This window comes from Anabas testudineus, unplaced genomic scaffold, assembly GCF_900324465.2.
Source record: "Anabas testudineus unplaced genomic scaffold, fAnaTes1.2 Contig149arrow_ctg1, whole genome shotgun sequence".
Classification (NCBI taxonomy): Eukaryota; Metazoa; Chordata; class Actinopteri; order Anabantiformes; family Anabantidae; genus Anabas; species Anabas testudineus.
In genome coordinates, this window is record NW_022872795.1 from 1 (window position 1) to 18185 (window position 18185).

An 18185-nucleotide genomic window follows, 5' to 3' on the forward strand; every position below is an offset into this window, starting at 1 on the left:
GCAGCAGGGTCGGGCCTGGTTGTACGTGGATGGGAACTGCCTGGGAATACCAGGTGTTGTAAGCTTTTCTCTTTTGCCTCCGCTTGTCTTTACACACACCAGAGGGTGCTGTGCTGGCCAATACCAAGGGAGATTCCAAACACAGGGAGGTAACGCATTTTTCGTCACTACACAAGAACCAACATGGCAATTCTCAACCCGAAAGTACGTTTAAACAACCTGGGGTGGGAAGCCCTGAAGATGGTAATAACACCTTACACCAGTGGCAGGCCAAGGATGGGAAAGTCGCTGTCTGTAACGAGCACACTTTGATAATTGCTGTGCTTTAGTATGAGTTACATGTAATTTTGGCTCCTATCCACGTGCCACCCTCCCATGTGCCGCCTCCTACAACGTGAGACCAGAAGTGATCTCCTCTACATGGAAGGGATGGAAGTCAACGAGGCCAAAAGCCTGCAACGATATCTCGTTTGAAATGGCCCTTGGCAAGAGAGGGTTTTCGCTACGGCCATACCACCCTGAACATGCCCGATGTCATCCAATCTCAGAAGCCAAGCAGGGTAGGGCCTTGTTAGTACTTGGATGGGAGACCGCCTGGGAATACCAGGTGCTGTAAGCTTTTCTCTTTTGCCTCCGCTTGTCTTTACACACACCAGAGGGTCCTGTCGCTGGTTCAATACCAAGTGAGATTCCAAAACACAGGGAGGTAACGCATATTTCATCACTAAACAAGGGACAAATACATAAATGCTGTGCAGACCAAATGCAGCGAGAAACCTGTCATCCGTGGTCCAGTTGTGACGACTGTTCAACGTTGCCAGTTGGAGGTGGCCAGAGAGAAGTGATCTCCTTTTGCTCCACTACATTGACGTGACGGAAGTCAACGAGGCCAACAAATACCAGGTGCTGTAAGCTTTTTCTCTTTTGCCTCCGCTTGTCTTTACAAATACCAGAGGGTGCTGTAGCTGGTTCAATACCAAGTGAGATTCCAAACACAGGGAGGTAACGTATTTAATCGTCACTAAACAAGAGACAAATAGGTAAATGCTGGAACCTGAAGGTATGTTTAAACAACCTGGTTGGGATCATGTAAAAATTGGCCGGACAGTAGTTCTCATAGTTTGGCTGATGATAGACATGCGTTGGTACGGTAGGAAAATGTAGAAAGGCTAATGCTAATGGCAAACCCAAATCAAGCAAACAAGCAAACAAACAAAAAGCAACATAACTCAAAAAGGTAAGTGAGTCTACCGGAAGCAGCTCAAGCAGTCAGTAGCAGGGGACCGGAAAGCAGTCCAGTCCCGCCCCCCGCCCCCCCCACCTTCCTCGACATGCCCCACCGTGCCGTTTCACCGTCCGCTGCGCCCTGCACGGTCCCTGGGGTTGTTAGTCGCTTTCAAAGTTCAATAAATAACAAGTGGTGGGCAATTGGCGCGGACAACTGAGGCTTCCTCGTCCCGCCCGAATACCGGCAAGAGTGCTCGGAACGGCGGGCCGTGGTCAAGCGACACGCCAGCACCCCTCCTCGTTAGTATAGTGGACAGTATCTCCGCCTGTCACGCGGAAGACCGGGGTTCGATTCCCCGACGGGGAGTGCTTTACGCTTTTCTTACTGCTTGCTTTTGTTTTTCCCTGGCCTCTAAAAGACAGGTGCCTGACACGATTTTCTGTTTAAAACGGCCCTTGGCAGGAGAGGGTTTCGCTTACGGCCATACCACCCTGAACACGCCCGATCTCGTCCGATCTCGGAAGCCAAGCAGGGTCGGGCCTGGTTAGTACTTGGATGGGAGACTGCCTGGGAATACCAGGTGTTGTAAGCTTTTCTCTTTTGCCTCCGCTTGTCTTTACACACACCAGAGGGTGCTGTCGCTGGCTCAATACCAAGGGAGATTCCAAAACACAGGGAGGTAACGCATTTTTCGTCACTACAAAAGAGACAAACATGGCAATGCTCAAGCCCGAAAGTACGTTTAAACAACCTGGGTGGGAAGCCCTGAAGATGGTAACACAACTTACACCGTGGCAGGCAAGGATGGGAAAGTACGCTGTCTGTAACAGAGCACACTTTGATAATTGCTGTGCTTTAGTATGAGTTAGATGTATTTTGGGCTCCTATCCACTTGCCACCCTCCCATGCCGCCTCACTACACGTGAGACAGAAGTGATCTCCTCTACATGGAAGTGATGGAAGTCAACGAGGCCAAAAGCCTGACACGATATTCCGTTTGAAAAGGCCCTTGGCAAGACAGGGTTTCGCTTACGGCCATACCACCCTGAACACGCCCGATCTCATCTGATCTCGGAAGCCAAGCAGGGTAGGGCCTTGTTAGTACTTGGATGGGAGACCGCCTGGGAATACCAGGTGCTGTAAGCTTTTCTCTTTTGCCTCCGCTTGTCTTTACACACACCAGAGGGTCCTGTCGCTTCCTCTAACAAGTGGTGGGCAATTGGCGCGGACAACTGAGGCTTCCTCGTCCCGCCCGAATACCGGCAAGAGTGCTCGGAACGGCGGGCCGTGGTCAAGCGACACGCCAGCACCCCTCCTCGTTAGTATAGTGGACAGTATCTCCGCCTGTCACGCGGAAGACCGGGGTTCGATTCCCCGACGGGGAGTGCTTTACGCTTTTCTTACTGCTTGCTTTTGTTTTTTCCCTGGCCTCTAAAAGACAGGTGCCTGACACGATTTTCTGTTTAAAACGGCCCTTGGCAGGAAAGGCTTTCGCTTACGGCCATACCACCCTGAACACGCCTGATCTCGTCCGATCTCGGAAGCCAAGCAGGGTCGTGCCTGGTTAGTACTTGGATGGGAGACTGCCTGGGAATACCAGGTGTTGTAAGCTTTTCTCTTTTGCCTCCGCTTGTCTTTACACACACCAGAGGGTGCTGTTGCTGGCTCAATACCAAGGGAGATTCCAAAACACAGGGAGGTAACGCATTTTTCGTCACTACACAAGAGACAAACATGGCAATGCTCAAACCCGAAAGTACGTTTAAACAACCTGGGTGGGAAGCCCTGAAGATGGTAATACAACTTACACCGTGGCAGGCAAGGATGGGAAAGTACGCTGTCTGTAACAGAGCACACTTTGATAATTGCTGTGCTTTAGTATGAGTTAGATGTATTTTGGGCTCCTATCCACTTGCCACCCTCCCATGCCGCCTCACTACACGTGAGACAGAAGTGATCTCCTCTACATGGAAGTGATGGAAGTCAACGAGGCCAAAAGCCTGACACGATATCCGTTTGAAAAGGCCCTTGGCAAGAGAGGGTTTCGCTTACGGCCATACCACCCTGAACACGCCCGATCTCATCCGATCTCAGAAGCCAAGCAGGGTAGGGCCTTGTTAGTACTTGGATGGGAGACCGCCTGGGAATACCAGGTGCTGTAAGCTTTTCTCTTTTGCCTCCGCTTGTCTTTACACACACCAGAGGGTCCTGTCGCTGGTTCAATACCAAGTGAGATTCCAAAACACAGGGAGGTAACGCATTTTTCATCACTAAACAAGGGACAAATACATAAATGCTGTGCAGACCAAATGCAGCGAGAAAACCTGTCATCCGTGGTCCAGTTGTGACGACTGTTCAACGTTGCCAGTTGGAGGTGGCCAGAGAGAAGTGATCTCCTTTTTGCTCCACTACATTGACGTGACGGAAGTCAACGAGGCCAACAAATACCAGGTGCTGTAAGCTTTTCTCTTTTGCCTCCGCTTGTCTTTACAAATACCAGAGGGTGCTGTAGCTGGTTCAATACCAAGTGAGATTCCAAAACACAGGGAGGTAACGTATTTATCGTCACTAAACAAGAGACAAATAGGTAAATGCTGGAACCTGAAGGTATGTTTAAACAACCTGGTTGGGATCATGTAAAAATTGGCCGGACAGTAGTTCTCATAGTTTGGCTGATGATAGACATGCATTGGTACGGTAGGAAAATGTAGAAAGGCTAATGCTAATGGCAAACCCAAATCAAGCAAACAAGCAAACAAACAAAAAGCAACATAACTCAAAAAGGTAAGTGAGTCTACCGGAAGCAGCTCAAGCAGTCAGTAGCAGGGGACCGGAAAGCAGTCCAGTCCCGCCCCCCGCCCCCCCACCTTCCTCGACATGCCCCACCGTGCCGTTTCACCGTCCGCTGCGCCCTGCACGGTCCCTGGGGTTGTTAGTCGCTTTCAAAGTTCAATAAATAACAAGTGGTGGGCAATTGGCGCGGACAACTGAGGCTTCCTCGTCCCGCCCGAATACCGGCAAGAGTGCTCGGAACGGCGGGCCGTGGTCAAGCGACACGCCAGCACCCCTCCTCGTTAGTATAGTGGACAGTATCTCCGCCTGTCACGCGGAAGACCGGGGTTCGATTCCCCGACGGGGAGTGCTTTACGCTTTTCTTACTGCTTGCTTTTGTTTTTCCCTGGCCTCTAAAAGACAGGTGCCTGACACGATTTTCTGTTTAAAACGGCCCTTGGCAGGAAAGGCTTTCGCTTACGGCCATACCACCCTGAACACGCCCGATCTCGTCCGATCTCGGAAGCCAAGCAGGGTCGGGCCTGGTTAGTACTTGGATGGGAGACTGCCTGGGAATACCAGGTGTTGTAAGCTTTTCTCTTTTGCCTCCGCTTGTCTTTACACACACCAGAGGGTGCTGTTGCTGGCTCAATACCAAGGGAGATTCCAAAACACAGGGAGGTAACGCATTTTTCGTCACTACACAAGAGACAAACATGGCAATGCTCAAACCCGAAAGTACGTTTAAACAACCTGGGTGGGAAGCCCTGAAGATGGTAATACAACTTACACCGTGGCAGGCAAGGATGGGAAAGTACGCTGTCTGTAACAGAGCACACTTTGATAATTGCTGTGCTTTAGTATGAGTTACATGTATTTTGGGCTCCTATCCACTTGCCACCCTCCCATGCCGCCTCACTACACGTGAGACAGAAGTGATCTCCTCTACATGGAAGTGATGGAAGTCAACGAGGCCAAAAGCCTGACACGATATCTCGTTTGAAAAGGCCCTTGGCAAGAGAGGGTTTCGCTTACGGCCATACCACCCTGAACATGCCCGATGTCATCCAATCTCAGAAGCCAAGCAGGGTAGGGCCTTGTTAGTACTTGGATGGGAGACCGCCTGGGAATACCAGGTGCTGTAAGCTTTTCTCTTTTGCCTCCGCTTGTCTTTACACACACCAGAGGGTCCTGTCGCTGGTTCAATACCAAGTGAGATTCCAAAACACAGGGAGGTAACGCATATTTCATCACTAAACAAGGGACAAATACATAAATGCTGTGCAGACCAAATGCAGCGAGAAACCCTGTCATCCGTGGTCCAGTTGTGACGACTGTTCAACGTTGCCAGTTGGAGGTGGCCAGAGAGAAGTGATCTCCTTTTTGCTCCACTACATTGACGTGACGGAAGTCAACGAGGCCAACAAATACCAGGTGCTGTAAGCTTTTCTCTTTTGCCTCCGCTTGTCTTTACAAATACCAGAGGGTGCTGTAGCTGGTTCAATACCAAGTGAGATTCCAAAACACAGGGAGGTAACGTATTTATCGTCACTAAACAAGAGACAAATAGGTAAATGCTGGAACCTGAAGGTATGTTTAAACAACCTGGTTGGGATCATGTAAAAATTGGCCGGACAGTAGTTCTCATAGTTTGGCTGATGATAGACATGCGTTGGTACGGTAGGAAAATGTAGAAAGGCTAATGCTAATGGCAAACCCAAATCAAGCAAACAAGCAAACAAACAAAAAGCAACATAACTCAAAAAGGTAAGTGAGTCTACCGGAAGCAGCTCAAGCAGTCAGTAGCAGGGGACCGGAAAGCAGTCCACTCCCGCCCCCCCCCCCCCCCACCTTCCTCGACATGCCCCACCGTGCCGTTTCACCGTCCGCTGCGCCCTGCACAGTCCCTGGGGTTGTTAGTCGCTTTCAAAGTTCAATAAATAACAAGTGGTGGGCAATTGGCGCGGACAACTGAGGCTTCCTCGTCCCGCCCGAATACCGGCAAGAGTGCTCGGAACGGCGGGCCGTGGTCAAGCGACACGCCAGCACCCCTCCTCGTTAGTATAGTGGACAGTATCTCCGCCTGTCACGCGGAAGACCGGGGTTCGATTCCCCGACGGGGAGTGCTTTACGCTTTTCTTACTGCTTGCTTTTGTTTTTCCCTGGCCTCTAAAAGACAGGTGCCTGACACGATTTTCTGTTTAAAACGGCCCTTGGCAGGAAAGGCTTTCGCTTACGGCCATACCACCCTGAACACGCCCGATCTCGTCCGATCTCGGAAGCCAAGCAGGGTCGGGCCTGGTTAGTACTTGGATGGGAGACTGCCTGGGAATACCAGGTGTTGTAAGCTTTTCTCTTTTGCCTCCGCTTGTCTTTACACACACCAGAGGGTGCTGTCGCTGGCTCAATACCAAGGGAGATTCCAAAACACAGGGAGGTAACGCATTTTTCGTCACTACACAAGAGACAAACATGGCAATGCTCAAACCCGAAAGTACGTTTAAACAACCTGGGTGGGAAGCCCTGAAGATGGTAATACAACTTACACCGTGGCAGGCAAGGATGGGAAAGTACGCTGTCTGTAACAGAGCACACTTTGATAATTGCTGTGCTTTAGTATGAGTTAGATGTATTTTGGGCTCCTATCCACTTGCCACCCTCCCATGCCGCCTCACTACACGTGAGACAGAAGTGATCTCCTCTACATGGAAGTGATGGAAGTCAACGAGGCCAAAAGCCTGACACGATATCCCGTTTGAAAAGGCCCTTGGCAAGAGAGGGTTTCGCTTACGGCCATACCACCCTGAACACGCCCGATCTCATCCGATCTCGGAAGCCAAGCAGGGTAGGGCCTTGTTAGTACTTGGATGGGAGACCGCCTGGGAATACCAGGTGCTGTAAGCTTTTCTCTTTTGCCTCCGCTTGTCTTTACACACACCAGAGGGTCCTGTCGCTGGTTCAATACCAAGTGAGATTCCAAAACACAGGGAGGTAACGCATTTTTCATCACTAAACAAGGGACAAATACATAAATGCTGTGCAGACCAAATGCAGCGAGAAAACCTGTCATCCGTGGTCCAGTTGTGACGACTGTTCAACGTTGCCAGTTGGAGGTGGCCAGAGAGAAGTGATCTCCTTTTTGCTCCACTACATTGACGTGACGGAAGTCAACGAGGCCAACAAATACCAGGTGCTGTAAGCTTTTCTCTTTTGCCTCCGCTTGTCTTTACAAATACCAGAGGGTGCTGTAGCTGGTTCAATACCAAGTGAGATTCCAAAACACAGGGAGGTAACGTATTTATCGTCACTAAACAAGAGACAAATAGGTAAATGCTGGAACCTGAAGGTATGTTTAAACAACCTGGTTGGGATCATGTAAAAATTGGCCGGACAGTAGTTCTCATAGTTTGGCTGATGATAGACATGCGTTGGTACGGTAGGAAAATGTAGAAAGGCTAATGCTAATGGCAAACCCAAATCAAGCAAACAAGCAAACAAACAAAAAGCAACATAACTCAAAAAGGTAAGTGAGTCTACCGGAAGCAGCTCAAGCAGTCAGTAGCAGGGGACCGGAAAGCAGTCCACTCCCGCCCCCCCCCACCCCCCCCACCTTCCTCGACATGCCCCACCGTGCCGTTTCACCGTCCGCTGCGCCCTGCACGGTCCCTGGGGTTGTTAGTCGCTTTCAAAGTTCAATAAATAACAAGTGGTGGGCAATTGGCGCGGACAACTGAGGCTTCCTCGTCCCGCCCGAATACCGGCAAGAGTGCTCGGAACGGCGGGCCGTGGTCAAGCGACACGCCAGCACCCCTCCTCGTTAGTATAGTGGACAGTATCTCCGCCTGTCACGCGGAAGACCGGGGTTCGATTCCCCGACGGGGAGTGCTTTACGCTTTTCTTACTGCTTGCTTTTGTTTTTCCCTGGCCTCTAAAAGACAGGTGCCTGACACGATTTTCTGTTTAAAACGGCCCTTGGCAGGAAAGGCTTTCGCTTACGGCCATACCACCCTGAACACGCCCGATCTCGTCCGATCTCGGAAGCCAAGCAGGGTCGGGCCTGGTTAGTACTTGGATGGGAGACTGCCTGGGAATACCAGGTGTTGTAAGCTTTTCTCTTTTGCCTCCGCTTGTCTTTACACACACCAGAGGGTGCTGTCGCTGGCTCAATACCAAGGGAGATTCCAAAACACAGGGAGGTAACGCATTTTTCGTCACTACACAAGAGACAAACATGGCAATGCTCAAACCCGAAAGTACGTTTAAACAACCTGGGTGGGAAGCCCTGAAGATGGTAATACAACTTACACCGTGGCAGGCAAGGATGGGAAAGTACGCTGTCTGTAACAGAGCACACTTTGATAATTGCTGTGCTTTAGTATGAGTTAGATGTATTTTGGGCTCCTATCCACTTGCCACCCTCCCATGCCGCCTCACTACACGTGAGACAGAAGTGATCTCCTCTACATGGAAGTGATGGAAGTCAACGAGGCCAAAAGCCTGACACGATATTCCGTTTGAAAAGGCCCTTGGCAAGAGAGGGTTTCGCTTACGGCCATACCACCCTGAACACGCCCGATCTCCTCCGATCTCGGAAGCCAAGCAGGGTAGGGCGTTGTTAGTACTTGGATGGGAGACCGCCTGGGAATACCAGGTGCTGTAAGCTTTTGTCTTTTGCCTCCGCTTGTCTTTACACACACCAGAGGGTCCTGTCCCTGGTTCAATACCAAGTGAGATTCCAAAACACAGGGAGGTAACGCATATTTCATCACTAAACAAGGGACAAATACATAAATGCTGTGCAGACCAAATGCAGCGAGAAACCCTGTCATCCGTGGTCCAGTTGTGACGACTGTTCAACGTTGCCAGTTGGAGGTGGCCAGAGAGAAGTGATCTCCTTTTTGCTCCACTACATTGACGTGACGGAAGTCAACGAGGCCAACAAATACCAGGTGCTGTAAGCTTTTCTCTTTTGCCTCCGCTTGTCTTTACAAATACCAGAGGGTGCTGTAGCTGGTTCAATACCAAGTGAGATTCCAAAACACAGGGAGGTAACGTATTTATCGTCACTAAACAAGAGACAAATAGGTAAATGCTGGAACCTGAAGGTATGTTTAAACAACCTGGTTGGGATCATGTAAAAATTGGCCGGACAGTAGTTCTCATAGTTTGGCTGATGATAGACATGCATTGGTACGGTAGGAAAATGTAGAAAGGCTAATGCTAATGGCAAACCCAAATCAAGCAAACAAGCAAACAAACAAAAAGCAACATAACTCAAAAAGGTAAGTGAGTCTACCGGAAGCAGCTCAAGCAGTCAGTAGCAGGGGACCGGAAAGCAGTCCACTCCCGCCCCCCTCCCCCACCTTCCTCGACATGCCCCACCGTGCCGTTTCACCGTCCGCTGCGCCCTGCACAGTCCCTGGGGTTGTTAGTCGCTTTCAAAGTTCAATAAATAACAAGTGGTGGGCAATTGGTGCGGACAACTGAGGCTTCCTCGTCCCGCCCGAATACCGGCAAGAGTGCTCGGAACGGCGGGCCGTGGTCAAGCGACACGCCAGCACCCCTCCTCGTTAGTATAGTGGACAGTATCTCCGCCTGTCACGCGGGGGCCAGTCGCGTGTAGGTGGAGCGCAGTGACAGCCAATGAAATTGCAGCATTTTTGTTGCTGTCCAAGGTGCTGAACCACGCTCTTAATCCAGTCATTTTTGCCTGAATCCTGGTTCGAATCTCAGTCGAGGCAAAGTTGATAAAACATATTTTAAGATTATATGGTTCAGTTTGATTCAATTAACGCGACTCTTACTTTCTTAACTAATTTAAATAACCTTTTTTGTGGCAGAGAGATGAGGAGTGATGTTTTAATAATTTAAATGCACAATTTCTCATCTAAGTGAATATAAACAAAAAACTAAAGACCTGGCATTTAGATCATTTGAAAATTTGTACATTTTAAATATTTTATTACTTAGTTGTAATTCATTTAAATTTGCAATTATTTTTTTTACCATCTTAATGAGACATGTAAACATTAATGAATTAAATGGTGTTTAATGACCATATCATCAAGAGTAACAATCACAGTATTAAATAGTCACACAAAACACTTGGTGCAAAGTTAAACACACACACACACACACACATATTCACATTTAAGCATTAAATGTACAATAGATAATAGATAGACAATATATAGATAATAATAAATAAATATATTCTGCTGGTCCTCTCATTTGACCATTAAGAGAGTTCAACATAAAGATACTCTCTTATTTTCTCTTTTCCCCCATCCATCTCTGTCTTTCTTTGTCATAAAAAGGAGATTCCTGAAACTCTTTCCAGGTCATCTCCCTCTCCATGCCCTGATCTCTGTAGAGGGAAAAGACTTTTGCTGGGCAGTAAATATACTTTCCCGCAATTCCTGAGAAACCTGTATGAATGTGACGGCTGTTTGGTCCCTGTTTCAGTTCCGTTTTACAAAACCGACACTTGCGTCCTGTGGGCTGTGATTCAGTCCTTTTTCTTTTCTGTTTGTCTCTCTCCTCCACCTTTTTCTTAGTGGCATCCAGTTCCCGTTGAAAGAACTGTGACTTGGTAAAATCTTCAAAGGGCATTTTTGGATTTGTCAGACCTTCACCACCGTAAGCTTTAAAAACTTTTGTGGAGCAGTAGAAATACCTGACAGGACCTTGCTGGTAAAAAAAGTGGACGGAAGAACCATCATTTTCATATCGTGACTTCGGCTGACCACAGGAGAGACAAGTTTTTGTCTGTGTCTTCTTTTGCCCTTGTTGTTGTTGTTGTGGTGGTGGTAGCTGTTGCTGCTGCTGCTGCTGTTGTTGTTGCTTCTCCATGATGTCTAGAACAATTTTTTCAATGGAGTCTGGGGTTAGAGGTGTGGCAAGGGGCTGTACAGGTGGAGGTGGATTAACCACTGGGACCGGCATGGTAACTACTGGCACAGAGGTAGTCTCACTCCCTACTGTCAGAGCGTGCCACAGTTGTTGCCTTTCTTGAAGTTTTTCTGGGCTTGTATTTAGAGAGGAGCTGGTGTTCATCAGTTTGCTCAGGTGCTTAACGTACTGTGAGATGTGTAATTTGGTTGTGGGGTGAAGCATGCTGTTTGGGTCTCTACAGGAGTTATGAACTAGAGCTGCATAATCCTGGTCTACGAGCTTCAGCATGTCTTTCTGCCCATGGTATTTAATGAGCAGATCATCAATAGTCTTTTTCATAGGTGCTGGCCAGCGCTTGTGGTCCAAAACAAAGACCCTTCCTCCAGTCTTTACAGGTCCAGTGCGAGCAGCAGTTGGTGTGGACAGCAGGGGCAGAGGTGGTGGATATGTGCTTCCTACAATAACAAGACAAGAGAGCGAGCAGTAAGTATTTCTGGAAAAGTAAGGGGACAAACTAAAGTTACACACTCTTATGGATGAAAATAAATCACTGTCTGATCTGTGTACGTGAAAGTTTAGTAATACATTAAATATCTTTTTAAAAACTACAGGTGAAAAATGAAATATCATACATTAATCTCCACTAATGTCTTACAAATGTTTACCTGGCTCAGTCTTAGGTTCAAAAACTGGTGTTGGAGTCTCATCTGCAGCATCAGCTGGAGGGCAGGCTGGAAACTGAAACAGCTTTGCTGAAGCCACGGAGGAGGCCTGCAGAAGCTCAGACCGTGTTACAGTTGAGCTGTCTTGAGGAGGAGGGGGGTTATGGGTAGAGCCTGTCTTGGTCCTGTGCTTATCCCAGTCAAGAGGAATTGGACGAGAACCAGGCTCCACGTACCCCAGTCCAAACTTCTCCCCGGTGTCGGTGGCAGACAGATGAAGGACAGGATATTTAACTTGTCCAAGCACACGTTCAGAGGCTGCATTGAGATCTGCAATTAGAGCTGGGTCAAAGGCAGCTGGAAGGCAAACCCCTGGCAGTTTCAAGTCCACCAGACGTTGGTAATTCCACCGGGCCACCCCAGTCATCCCCTGAGCTTGAAACAGCTCTGGAGAAACACGAGTTCCAGTGACCCACTGAGCCTGATGAAAGTGGTAACCCTCTTGTTGAGATGTGCCTCTAATGGGGATCCAAACAGGAACTTTAGCTCCCTCACCTGGTACGTGGTTCAGCTGCACTGTTCCTCCATGTCTGTACAAGATCCCACCTAACACCTCAGGATCACTAAGGCAACCACGGAGGATGTGCACCCGCTGAATCCGCCACACCTTCAGCATTGAGGGCTTAAAGAGAGACACACCATTTGGGTCTTTAGCAAGATAGAAGTGCTGGAAAACCCCCTCAACTCTCTGGATCAGCTCATCCGGTGGTGGAATCTTGGTCCTGCAGTGCTCACGAATGTGCTGTTTTGTGGGGTTGGCAGGTTGAATCCTACAAAACTTATAAGCGTCTTTAAGCCGCTGCAGGTCTTTCTGATCCACCACAGAAAAGGCTGCCGACAAGAACTGGGCAAAAGAACTGTACAGGGGATGATGCTCTGAGACACACTCACGAAGAAACCTCCTCATACAGTGGAACAAGTCCAGCTTGACGATGATGTCTGTATTGTAATGGGACCTTGATGCACATGTGTTCAACAGGTTGCCCGAAGTGGCCTCAGCAGCAATGGCATCAGATGTCCGCCAAGCATCCCAGTTCAGGTGCTCTCCTGGAGCACATTCTGCAACCTTAAATGCTGCACAGCAATCCCTGAAGGAGATAAAAAGGGAACAATATACCCCTCAGCGTTCAGCACTAATTATGAAACTTGCTTATTCTAAATGAACTGGCACCAAGCTGCAAAATATTATATGAAATGTAATTTGTAATTATTGGAAAGTAGTAAATAATTTCTTACCTGTCTACCCAGTGGTACTGAGCCTTCTCTATTCCTGCGTTGCTGTAGCGGTTCGCAAGTCCCTCAAACATTGGCCCCAGTGACTTCTCTGCCTCGGACTGTACCATCACCCATGAAACAATCATCCAGTTTTCATTCATCACTGCATATGATGACATGGTTCCAGATGAAAAGGTGACCTTCCGAGCAACTTTACGGGTGTGGTCTGAGCGGAATGCCTGGCCAAACGTTCCCTGCAGCAGTTTTTTGATTGGCTCCTCCTGGTGCTGGTACTCATAAAGCAGACAGTCAGTTAGGTAGTGTGCCGAAACAGAGATCCCATTCCAGCCATCTGAGTCAGAGTAGTCACCAAAAGGAGCTGGTTTTGTCTCTTGCCTTATGAACTGAGTGATGGTTTTTTGCCCATACTTTCCAGACTCACCATCTATGATGTTTTGGCAGCTGAGGAGGTAGGCCAGGTTGGCACGTTCATATTTAAGGTGCATTATCTCTGTGATCTGGCTTGCCATGTCTGTGGGTGAGTTACCAGTGCGCCTGAGTTCATCCATAACTGACTTGCATATTGCCTTCTTGTAGGTAAGTATTGCTGGCAACACATTTGTGAACCTCTTTGGAAGTTTGTCAAGCCACAGTGGGTTGTCAGCATACCATCTCTTCCGACAAACTTTGCAACACAGCCTGGATGACAACAGGTAGTACTGTCCAGTGAGTCCCACAATCACACGTGGTCTGCCGACACCTGCAGAGGCAACCTGTGGCTGGACACAACCTTCAATGCAGGGCAAACTGTAGTTGTTCCTCAGTCTGCCCATGAGGTCATCGTTCTCTGGCTTCCATATGAAAAAGGGGTGAAGCTGAAAGTACTTTGGAGATGGGAAATCAGAGATGCTGTCAATCAATTCTGGCTGGGGAGGGAAACGCCACAGTGACACCATCTTCATGGGGTTGCTCACAGGAAGCGAACCTGGCCAGACGCCCAGGGATTCCAGCTCTGTCTTCATCCAGATCTTCTGGAAGTGAGAACAGTTCCACTGACTTACATCATGATCGTAGCCAGGAAGCTGAGGAGGAGGAGGAGGAGGAGGAGGAGGAGGACAGCTTGGGGCTGTTGATGATGGCTGGCCTAGTCAGACAAGAACAAAGAAAGTGTAAATTATTTCTGTGTGACTTGACTGTATCTCTTTAGGATGAGCACAAGCAAATATAACATATTTTACTACTTACTTTGAGCTCTCTTTGCAGGGGGTGAATGTAGTGGACTGGTCACTGTAGCTCTTTCAGGAGAAGAATGTGTCTCTGCTAGGACAGACATGTTTAAAGATTTGTTATTTACAATAAAGGAAGAATAAATCAGGACATTAAGTCTCTACAGTGTAGTTGTTCAAATACAAACCTGAGGTTTTTTGAAATCTTAAACTGGTGGTTATTTTAAACATGATGTATGCAGGTAAACTAACAGGTAACTCACCTGCTGTTTCTGGCATTAGAAACATCAACTCCTGTGGAAGTGGCAAAGGTTTCTTTAAAGGTGGCTGAACTGGGGCTGAAACAAGAAAGAATAACAAGAATTAATCAAGTACAGTTTAGCTGTAAGGGATGCACTGGAAAGTATTAAGAAATATAATTACCATCTAGTTCTGAACCCTCGTGTACAGTGGATGTGGACAGCGAGGACAGAGTAGCAGATGGTACTAAAACAGAAAAGGTCTTGTCAGGCATTTATAGTTAGGTATGATACAAAATCTGGTGTTAGTAGAGACAGAAATCAAACACACACATACACAGATGTTACTTTACCTGCTTGTCACCAACACTGAATGGTTTCTTAAATTAATATACATGTGTAAGATGTGAATTTATTTATACAGTTGTCACACTCATAACAATTTAGCCTAAGCAGGTAAAGCAACACACAGGCACACTGCAAACACATGCATTCAAGTGTTAGTAATCAAGTTGTTCCTCCCCCCCAACAACCATTTAAGAAAATAAAACTTGATACTTACCCTCATCATGAGCGGTATCAATTCATAGTCACTAGGACAGCAAATAAAACACCAGAACACAAACAGGACCAGAATGTGGTCAACACGAGAAAGAAAGATTTAAGTCGTGCTTCGGTTTGGGAGAGCAGTTCATTGTCCCAGAGTTGTCGGTTGAAGCAGCGCAGTTTCATTAATAAACCTCTTTTTAGTCCTGAAGCATGTGGTTGTCTGGTGGTTGAGGGTGCAGCAGCAGCAGCAGCAGCAGCAGCAGCTGTAACAGGGATACAAAAATAATACAATTAGTAAAAATTAAAGTGTAGATTCTACACACCTTATTTCAGCTTTTTGTGAAACTGTGACTTTTTAAAATGAAATCAAATCACTCACAACTCGGTGCAGACTTCTTGGAAGGAGAAATACTTAGCATCGCCCTCTCCAGCTCTTCATCTTCATCCATCACTGTGGCACAGACATAAATTATTTAGTTGTCTTTTTGTGTACTAAAATATTTTGTACTTCTTTGAAAGAAAAAAAAAACCCCACTCACCCATGGCTTCTGTAGGAGTGTGTGAGGGGTGCGTCACAGAGGCTGAGCACTGCTTCTTTTTCAGGTACTGCTGTAGCTTGTGCATCTTTGTCCCTGGAACGCAGCTGGCCTTAAGTATGAAGGCTGCATAGCCATCGTCCCTGCTGTCCCAAATCTCTCGCCAGGTATTGTTCATACGGGAACCAAAACCAACCAGCTGGTCATCTTCTGATGCTGCTGCTGCTGTTGTAACTGGCTTTGTTGACTCGTAGTTTAGAAGCGACTGTATTTCTTTAAAGCTGTGGGCATAACTCAGAAATGACAGTAGGCTGTCCTTGCTGTTCCCCTCGGCCTTGAAGCTTCCTGCAGCCTCTTCTTTCTGCTGGGTTTTGATTAGGTAGATGGTATACCCAATGTCATTCTCAAGGAGCCAGCGAAAAGACTTCCCCTTATACTTCCCAAACTGTAGAATGTATTCTCCTAACACCTCAGTTTTGTCTGAAGCATCTCCTCCTCTCTGACGGACAGCAGCGAGGGCATTCTGTCTGACCAGCTCCTCCTTCACAGGTGCAGACCTGTCCTGTAGAGACGGGTTGTCTTTAATCAGTCTGGCTGCATCAGAGGGGTCTTGGCGGAGATATCCAAGTGGTCCCTTGCGGAATACAACACTGATTCTCCCGGGGAAAAAATTAAATTTGCGCATTTTACCTGTAAAGAAGAAAATGATTTAATAAACACATGAATAGGGTTTTTTTTTTAAACATATGTTTGCTGGTATGGGCTTAATGTGAAGTGGGAAGTTGAAATACATACATAACCGCTGGTCCTTTTATGACTTTCATATTCTCACTGCTCTCTACAACAAACTCTCCACTAACAACAATGTAGCTTTATCATTTGCATAACAGTGTAATGACCCACAGTGTGAAACAATTCAGACACATGAACAAAACTAATGCAGAGAAACTTAAGTACATTTACAGATGGAACTTTGTATTTGTTTTCCACTTTGATTTTACTACATTTTAGCTTCTACTTGCTTTGCAGAGTATTAAAGGCAGTATTGACTTTACTTGGACCTTTACTTGAGTATTGTAAACACGACAAATTCACTGAATGAATGAATCATGAATGAATGAATGAATGAATGAATGAAGTCTGCTCATTTGCAACTCCGAATTCAAAGCAAACAAAAACACTGAACTACTGCTGACAGAAATGCTAACTTTATAACGAGTTAGCTGTTAATTCACGTGTAATTACTGTGGAGACCCCCTCCCCCACCCCCGACGTAACAGTAAACAACAGTAAACTCCGTACGAAACAACACGAAACAAACTTCACGGAGTGGACGAAACATCAATACCGCCATCTCGTCATCACATTTTCTTATAATAATGCACTAATTAATAGTTAAACATCACTTACCGGTTAGCGATGCAACGTCCACACAGCGGAGCTCCGTTCGGCGTTTGAACAAACCGGGCAGGAGGGAGGGGGAGGGACCGGGGCGGCCAGAAGGCGCCACAGCGCGTACTAGCGGCCAAGAATATATCGCATCCGTAGTGGTTTAGCACTACCATTGGAAATGAATGGGAAACGTTTTAGGGAGTTTAGCTAAAGAATCCGCCGCCTCCGCGCGGGAGACCAGGGTTCGATTCCCCGACGGGGAGTGCTTTACGCTTTTCTTACTGCTTTCTTTTGTTTTTCCCTGGCCTCTAAAAGACAGGTGCCTGACACGATTTTCTGTTTAAAACGGCCCTTGGCAGGAAAGGCTTTCGCTTACGGCCATACCACCCTGAACACGCCCGATCTCGTCCGATCTCGGAAGCCAAGCAGGGTCGGGCCTGGTTAGTACTTGGATGGGAGACTGCCTGGGAATACCAGGTGTTGTAAGCTTTTCTCTTTTGCCTCCGCTTGTCTTTACACACACCAGAGGGTGCTGTTGCTGGCTCAATACCAAGGGAGATTCCAAAACACAGGGAGGTAACGCATTTTTCGTCACTACACAAGAGACAAACATGGCAATGCTCAAACCCGAAAGTACGTTTAAACAACCTGGGTGGGAAGCCCTGAAGATGGTAATACAACTTACACCGTGGCAGGCAAGGATGGGAAAGTACGCTCTCTGTAACAGAGCACACTTTGATAATTGCTGTGCTTTAGTATGAGTTAGATGTATTTTGGGCTCCTATCCACTTGCCACCCTCCCATGCCGCCTCACTACACGTGAGACAGAAGTGATCTCCTCTACATGGAAGTGATGGAAGTCAACGAGGCCAAAAGCCTGACACGATATCTCGTTTGAAAAGGCCCTTGGCAAGAGAGGGTTTCGCTTACGGCCATACCTCCCTGAACACGCCCGATCTCATCCGATCTCGGAAGCCAAGCAGGGTAGGGCCTTGTTAGTACTTGGATGGGAGACCGCCTGGGAATACCAGGTGCTGTAAGCTTTTCTCTTTTGCCTCCGCTTGTCTTTACACACACCAGAGGGTCCTGTCGCTGGTTCAATACCAAGTGAGATTCCAAAACACAGGGAGGTAACGCATATTTCATCACTAAACAAGGGACAAATACATAAATGCTGTGCAGACCAAATGCAGCGAGAAAACCTGTCATCCGTGGTCCAGTTGTGACGACTGTTCAACGTTGCCAGTTGGAGGTGGCCAGAGAGAAGTGATCTCCTTTTTGCTCCACTACATTGACGTGACGGAAGTCAACGAGGCCAACAAATACCAGGTGCTGTAAGCTTTTCTCTTTTGCCTCCGCTTGTCTTTACAAATACCAGAGGGTGCTGTAGCTGGTTCAATACCAAGTGAGAT

At 47.6% G+C, this 18185-nt stretch overlaps 2 protein-coding genes, 17 non-coding genes and 1 pseudogene across 21 annotated transcripts; 18 read left to right on the top strand and 2 right to left on the bottom strand.

The window, feature by feature from the left end:
- Window positions 1-501: 501 nt before the first annotated feature.
- On the top strand, window positions 502-619 carry LOC113151846 (annotated as a pseudogene).
- Window positions 620-1522: 903 nt separating this feature from the next.
- On the top strand, window positions 1523-1594 carry trnad-guc. The gene has a single exon. It is a non-coding gene; the product is annotated as a tRNA-Asp (tRNA).
- Window positions 1595-1701: 107 nt separating this feature from the next.
- Window positions 1702-1820, top strand: LOC113151809. Its single transcript, XR_003297821.1, has one exon. It is a non-coding gene; the product is annotated as a 5S ribosomal RNA (ribosomal RNA).
- A 435-nt stretch (window positions 1821-2255) lies between these two features.
- LOC113151830 lies at window positions 2256-2374 on the top strand. The gene has a single exon (XR_003297841.1). It is a non-coding gene; the product is annotated as a 5S ribosomal RNA (ribosomal RNA).
- A 167-nt stretch (window positions 2375-2541) lies between these two features.
- On the top strand, window positions 2542-2613 carry trnad-guc. The gene has a single exon. It is a non-coding gene; the product is annotated as a tRNA-Asp (tRNA).
- A 108-nt stretch (window positions 2614-2721) lies between these two features.
- Window positions 2722-2840, top strand: LOC113151844. Its single transcript, XR_003297854.1, has one exon. It is a non-coding gene; the product is annotated as a 5S ribosomal RNA (ribosomal RNA).
- A 434-nt stretch (window positions 2841-3274) lies between these two features.
- On the top strand, window positions 3275-3393 carry LOC113151840. The gene has a single exon (XR_003297850.1). It is a non-coding gene; the product is annotated as a 5S ribosomal RNA (ribosomal RNA).
- Window positions 3394-4296: 903 nt separating this feature from the next.
- trnad-guc lies at window positions 4297-4368 on the top strand. Its single transcript has one exon. It is a non-coding gene; the product is annotated as a tRNA-Asp (tRNA).
- Window positions 4369-4475: 107 nt separating this feature from the next.
- Window positions 4476-4594, top strand: LOC113151810. Its single transcript, XR_003297822.1, has one exon. It is a non-coding gene; the product is annotated as a 5S ribosomal RNA (ribosomal RNA).
- Window positions 4595-5029: 435 nt separating this feature from the next.
- Window positions 5030-5148, top strand: LOC113151845. The gene has a single exon (XR_003297855.1). It is a non-coding gene; the product is annotated as a 5S ribosomal RNA (ribosomal RNA).
- A 904-nt stretch (window positions 5149-6052) lies between these two features.
- Window positions 6053-6124, top strand: trnad-guc. Its single transcript has one exon. It is a non-coding gene; the product is annotated as a tRNA-Asp (tRNA).
- A 107-nt stretch (window positions 6125-6231) lies between these two features.
- LOC113151811 lies at window positions 6232-6350 on the top strand. The gene has a single exon (XR_003297823.1). It is a non-coding gene; the product is annotated as a 5S ribosomal RNA (ribosomal RNA).
- A 435-nt stretch (window positions 6351-6785) lies between these two features.
- Window positions 6786-6904, top strand: LOC113151807. The gene has a single exon (XR_003297819.1). It is a non-coding gene; the product is annotated as a 5S ribosomal RNA (ribosomal RNA).
- Window positions 6905-7811: 907 nt separating this feature from the next.
- Window positions 7812-7883, top strand: trnad-guc. Its single transcript has one exon. It is a non-coding gene; the product is annotated as a tRNA-Asp (tRNA).
- Window positions 7884-7990: 107 nt separating this feature from the next.
- On the top strand, window positions 7991-8109 carry LOC113151812. The gene has a single exon (XR_003297824.1). It is a non-coding gene; the product is annotated as a 5S ribosomal RNA (ribosomal RNA).
- Window positions 8110-8544: 435 nt separating this feature from the next.
- Window positions 8545-8663, top strand: LOC113151843. Its single transcript, XR_003297853.1, has one exon. It is a non-coding gene; the product is annotated as a 5S ribosomal RNA (ribosomal RNA).
- A 1370-nt stretch (window positions 8664-10033) lies between these two features.
- Window positions 10034-14951, bottom strand: LOC113151805. Of its 3 annotated transcripts, XM_026344728.1 has the most exons (7): window positions 14859-14951; window positions 14481-14543; window positions 14321-14395; window positions 14077-14151; window positions 12853-13975; window positions 11560-12704; window positions 10034-11349 (listed from the first exon to the last, which is right to left on the bottom strand). In XM_026344728.1, exons 3-7 carry the CDS (start codon window positions 14343-14345, stop codon window positions 10268-10270), a joined length of 3450 nt encoding a protein of 1149 aa, XP_026200513.1. In that variant the 5' UTR covers window positions 14346-14395; window positions 14481-14543; window positions 14859-14951; the 3' UTR covers window positions 10034-10267. The 3 variants fall into 3 exon arrangements, with proteins under 3 accessions (XP_026200513.1, XP_026200512.1, XP_026200511.1); XM_026344727.1 differs by lacking the exon at window positions 14859-14951 and having other exon boundaries at window positions 14077-14148; window positions 14481-14591; XM_026344726.1 differs by lacking the exon at window positions 14859-14951 and having other exon boundaries at window positions 14481-14591.
- On the bottom strand, window positions 14857-16343 carry LOC113151806. Its single transcript, XM_026344730.1, has 3 exons — window positions 15385-16343; window positions 15225-15296; window positions 14857-15108 (listed from the first exon to the last, which is right to left on the bottom strand). Exons 1-3 carry the CDS (start codon window positions 16064-16066, stop codon window positions 14876-14878), a joined length of 987 nt encoding a protein of 328 aa, XP_026200515.1. The 5' UTR covers window positions 16067-16343; the 3' UTR covers window positions 14857-14875.
- An 800-nt stretch (window positions 16344-17143) lies between these two features.
- Window positions 17144-17262, top strand: LOC113151813. Its single transcript, XR_003297825.1, has one exon. It is a non-coding gene; the product is annotated as a 5S ribosomal RNA (ribosomal RNA).
- A 435-nt stretch (window positions 17263-17697) lies between these two features.
- Window positions 17698-17816, top strand: LOC113151848. Its single transcript, XR_003297856.1, has one exon. It is a non-coding gene; the product is annotated as a 5S ribosomal RNA (ribosomal RNA).
- Window positions 17817-18185: the final 369 nt, after the last annotated feature.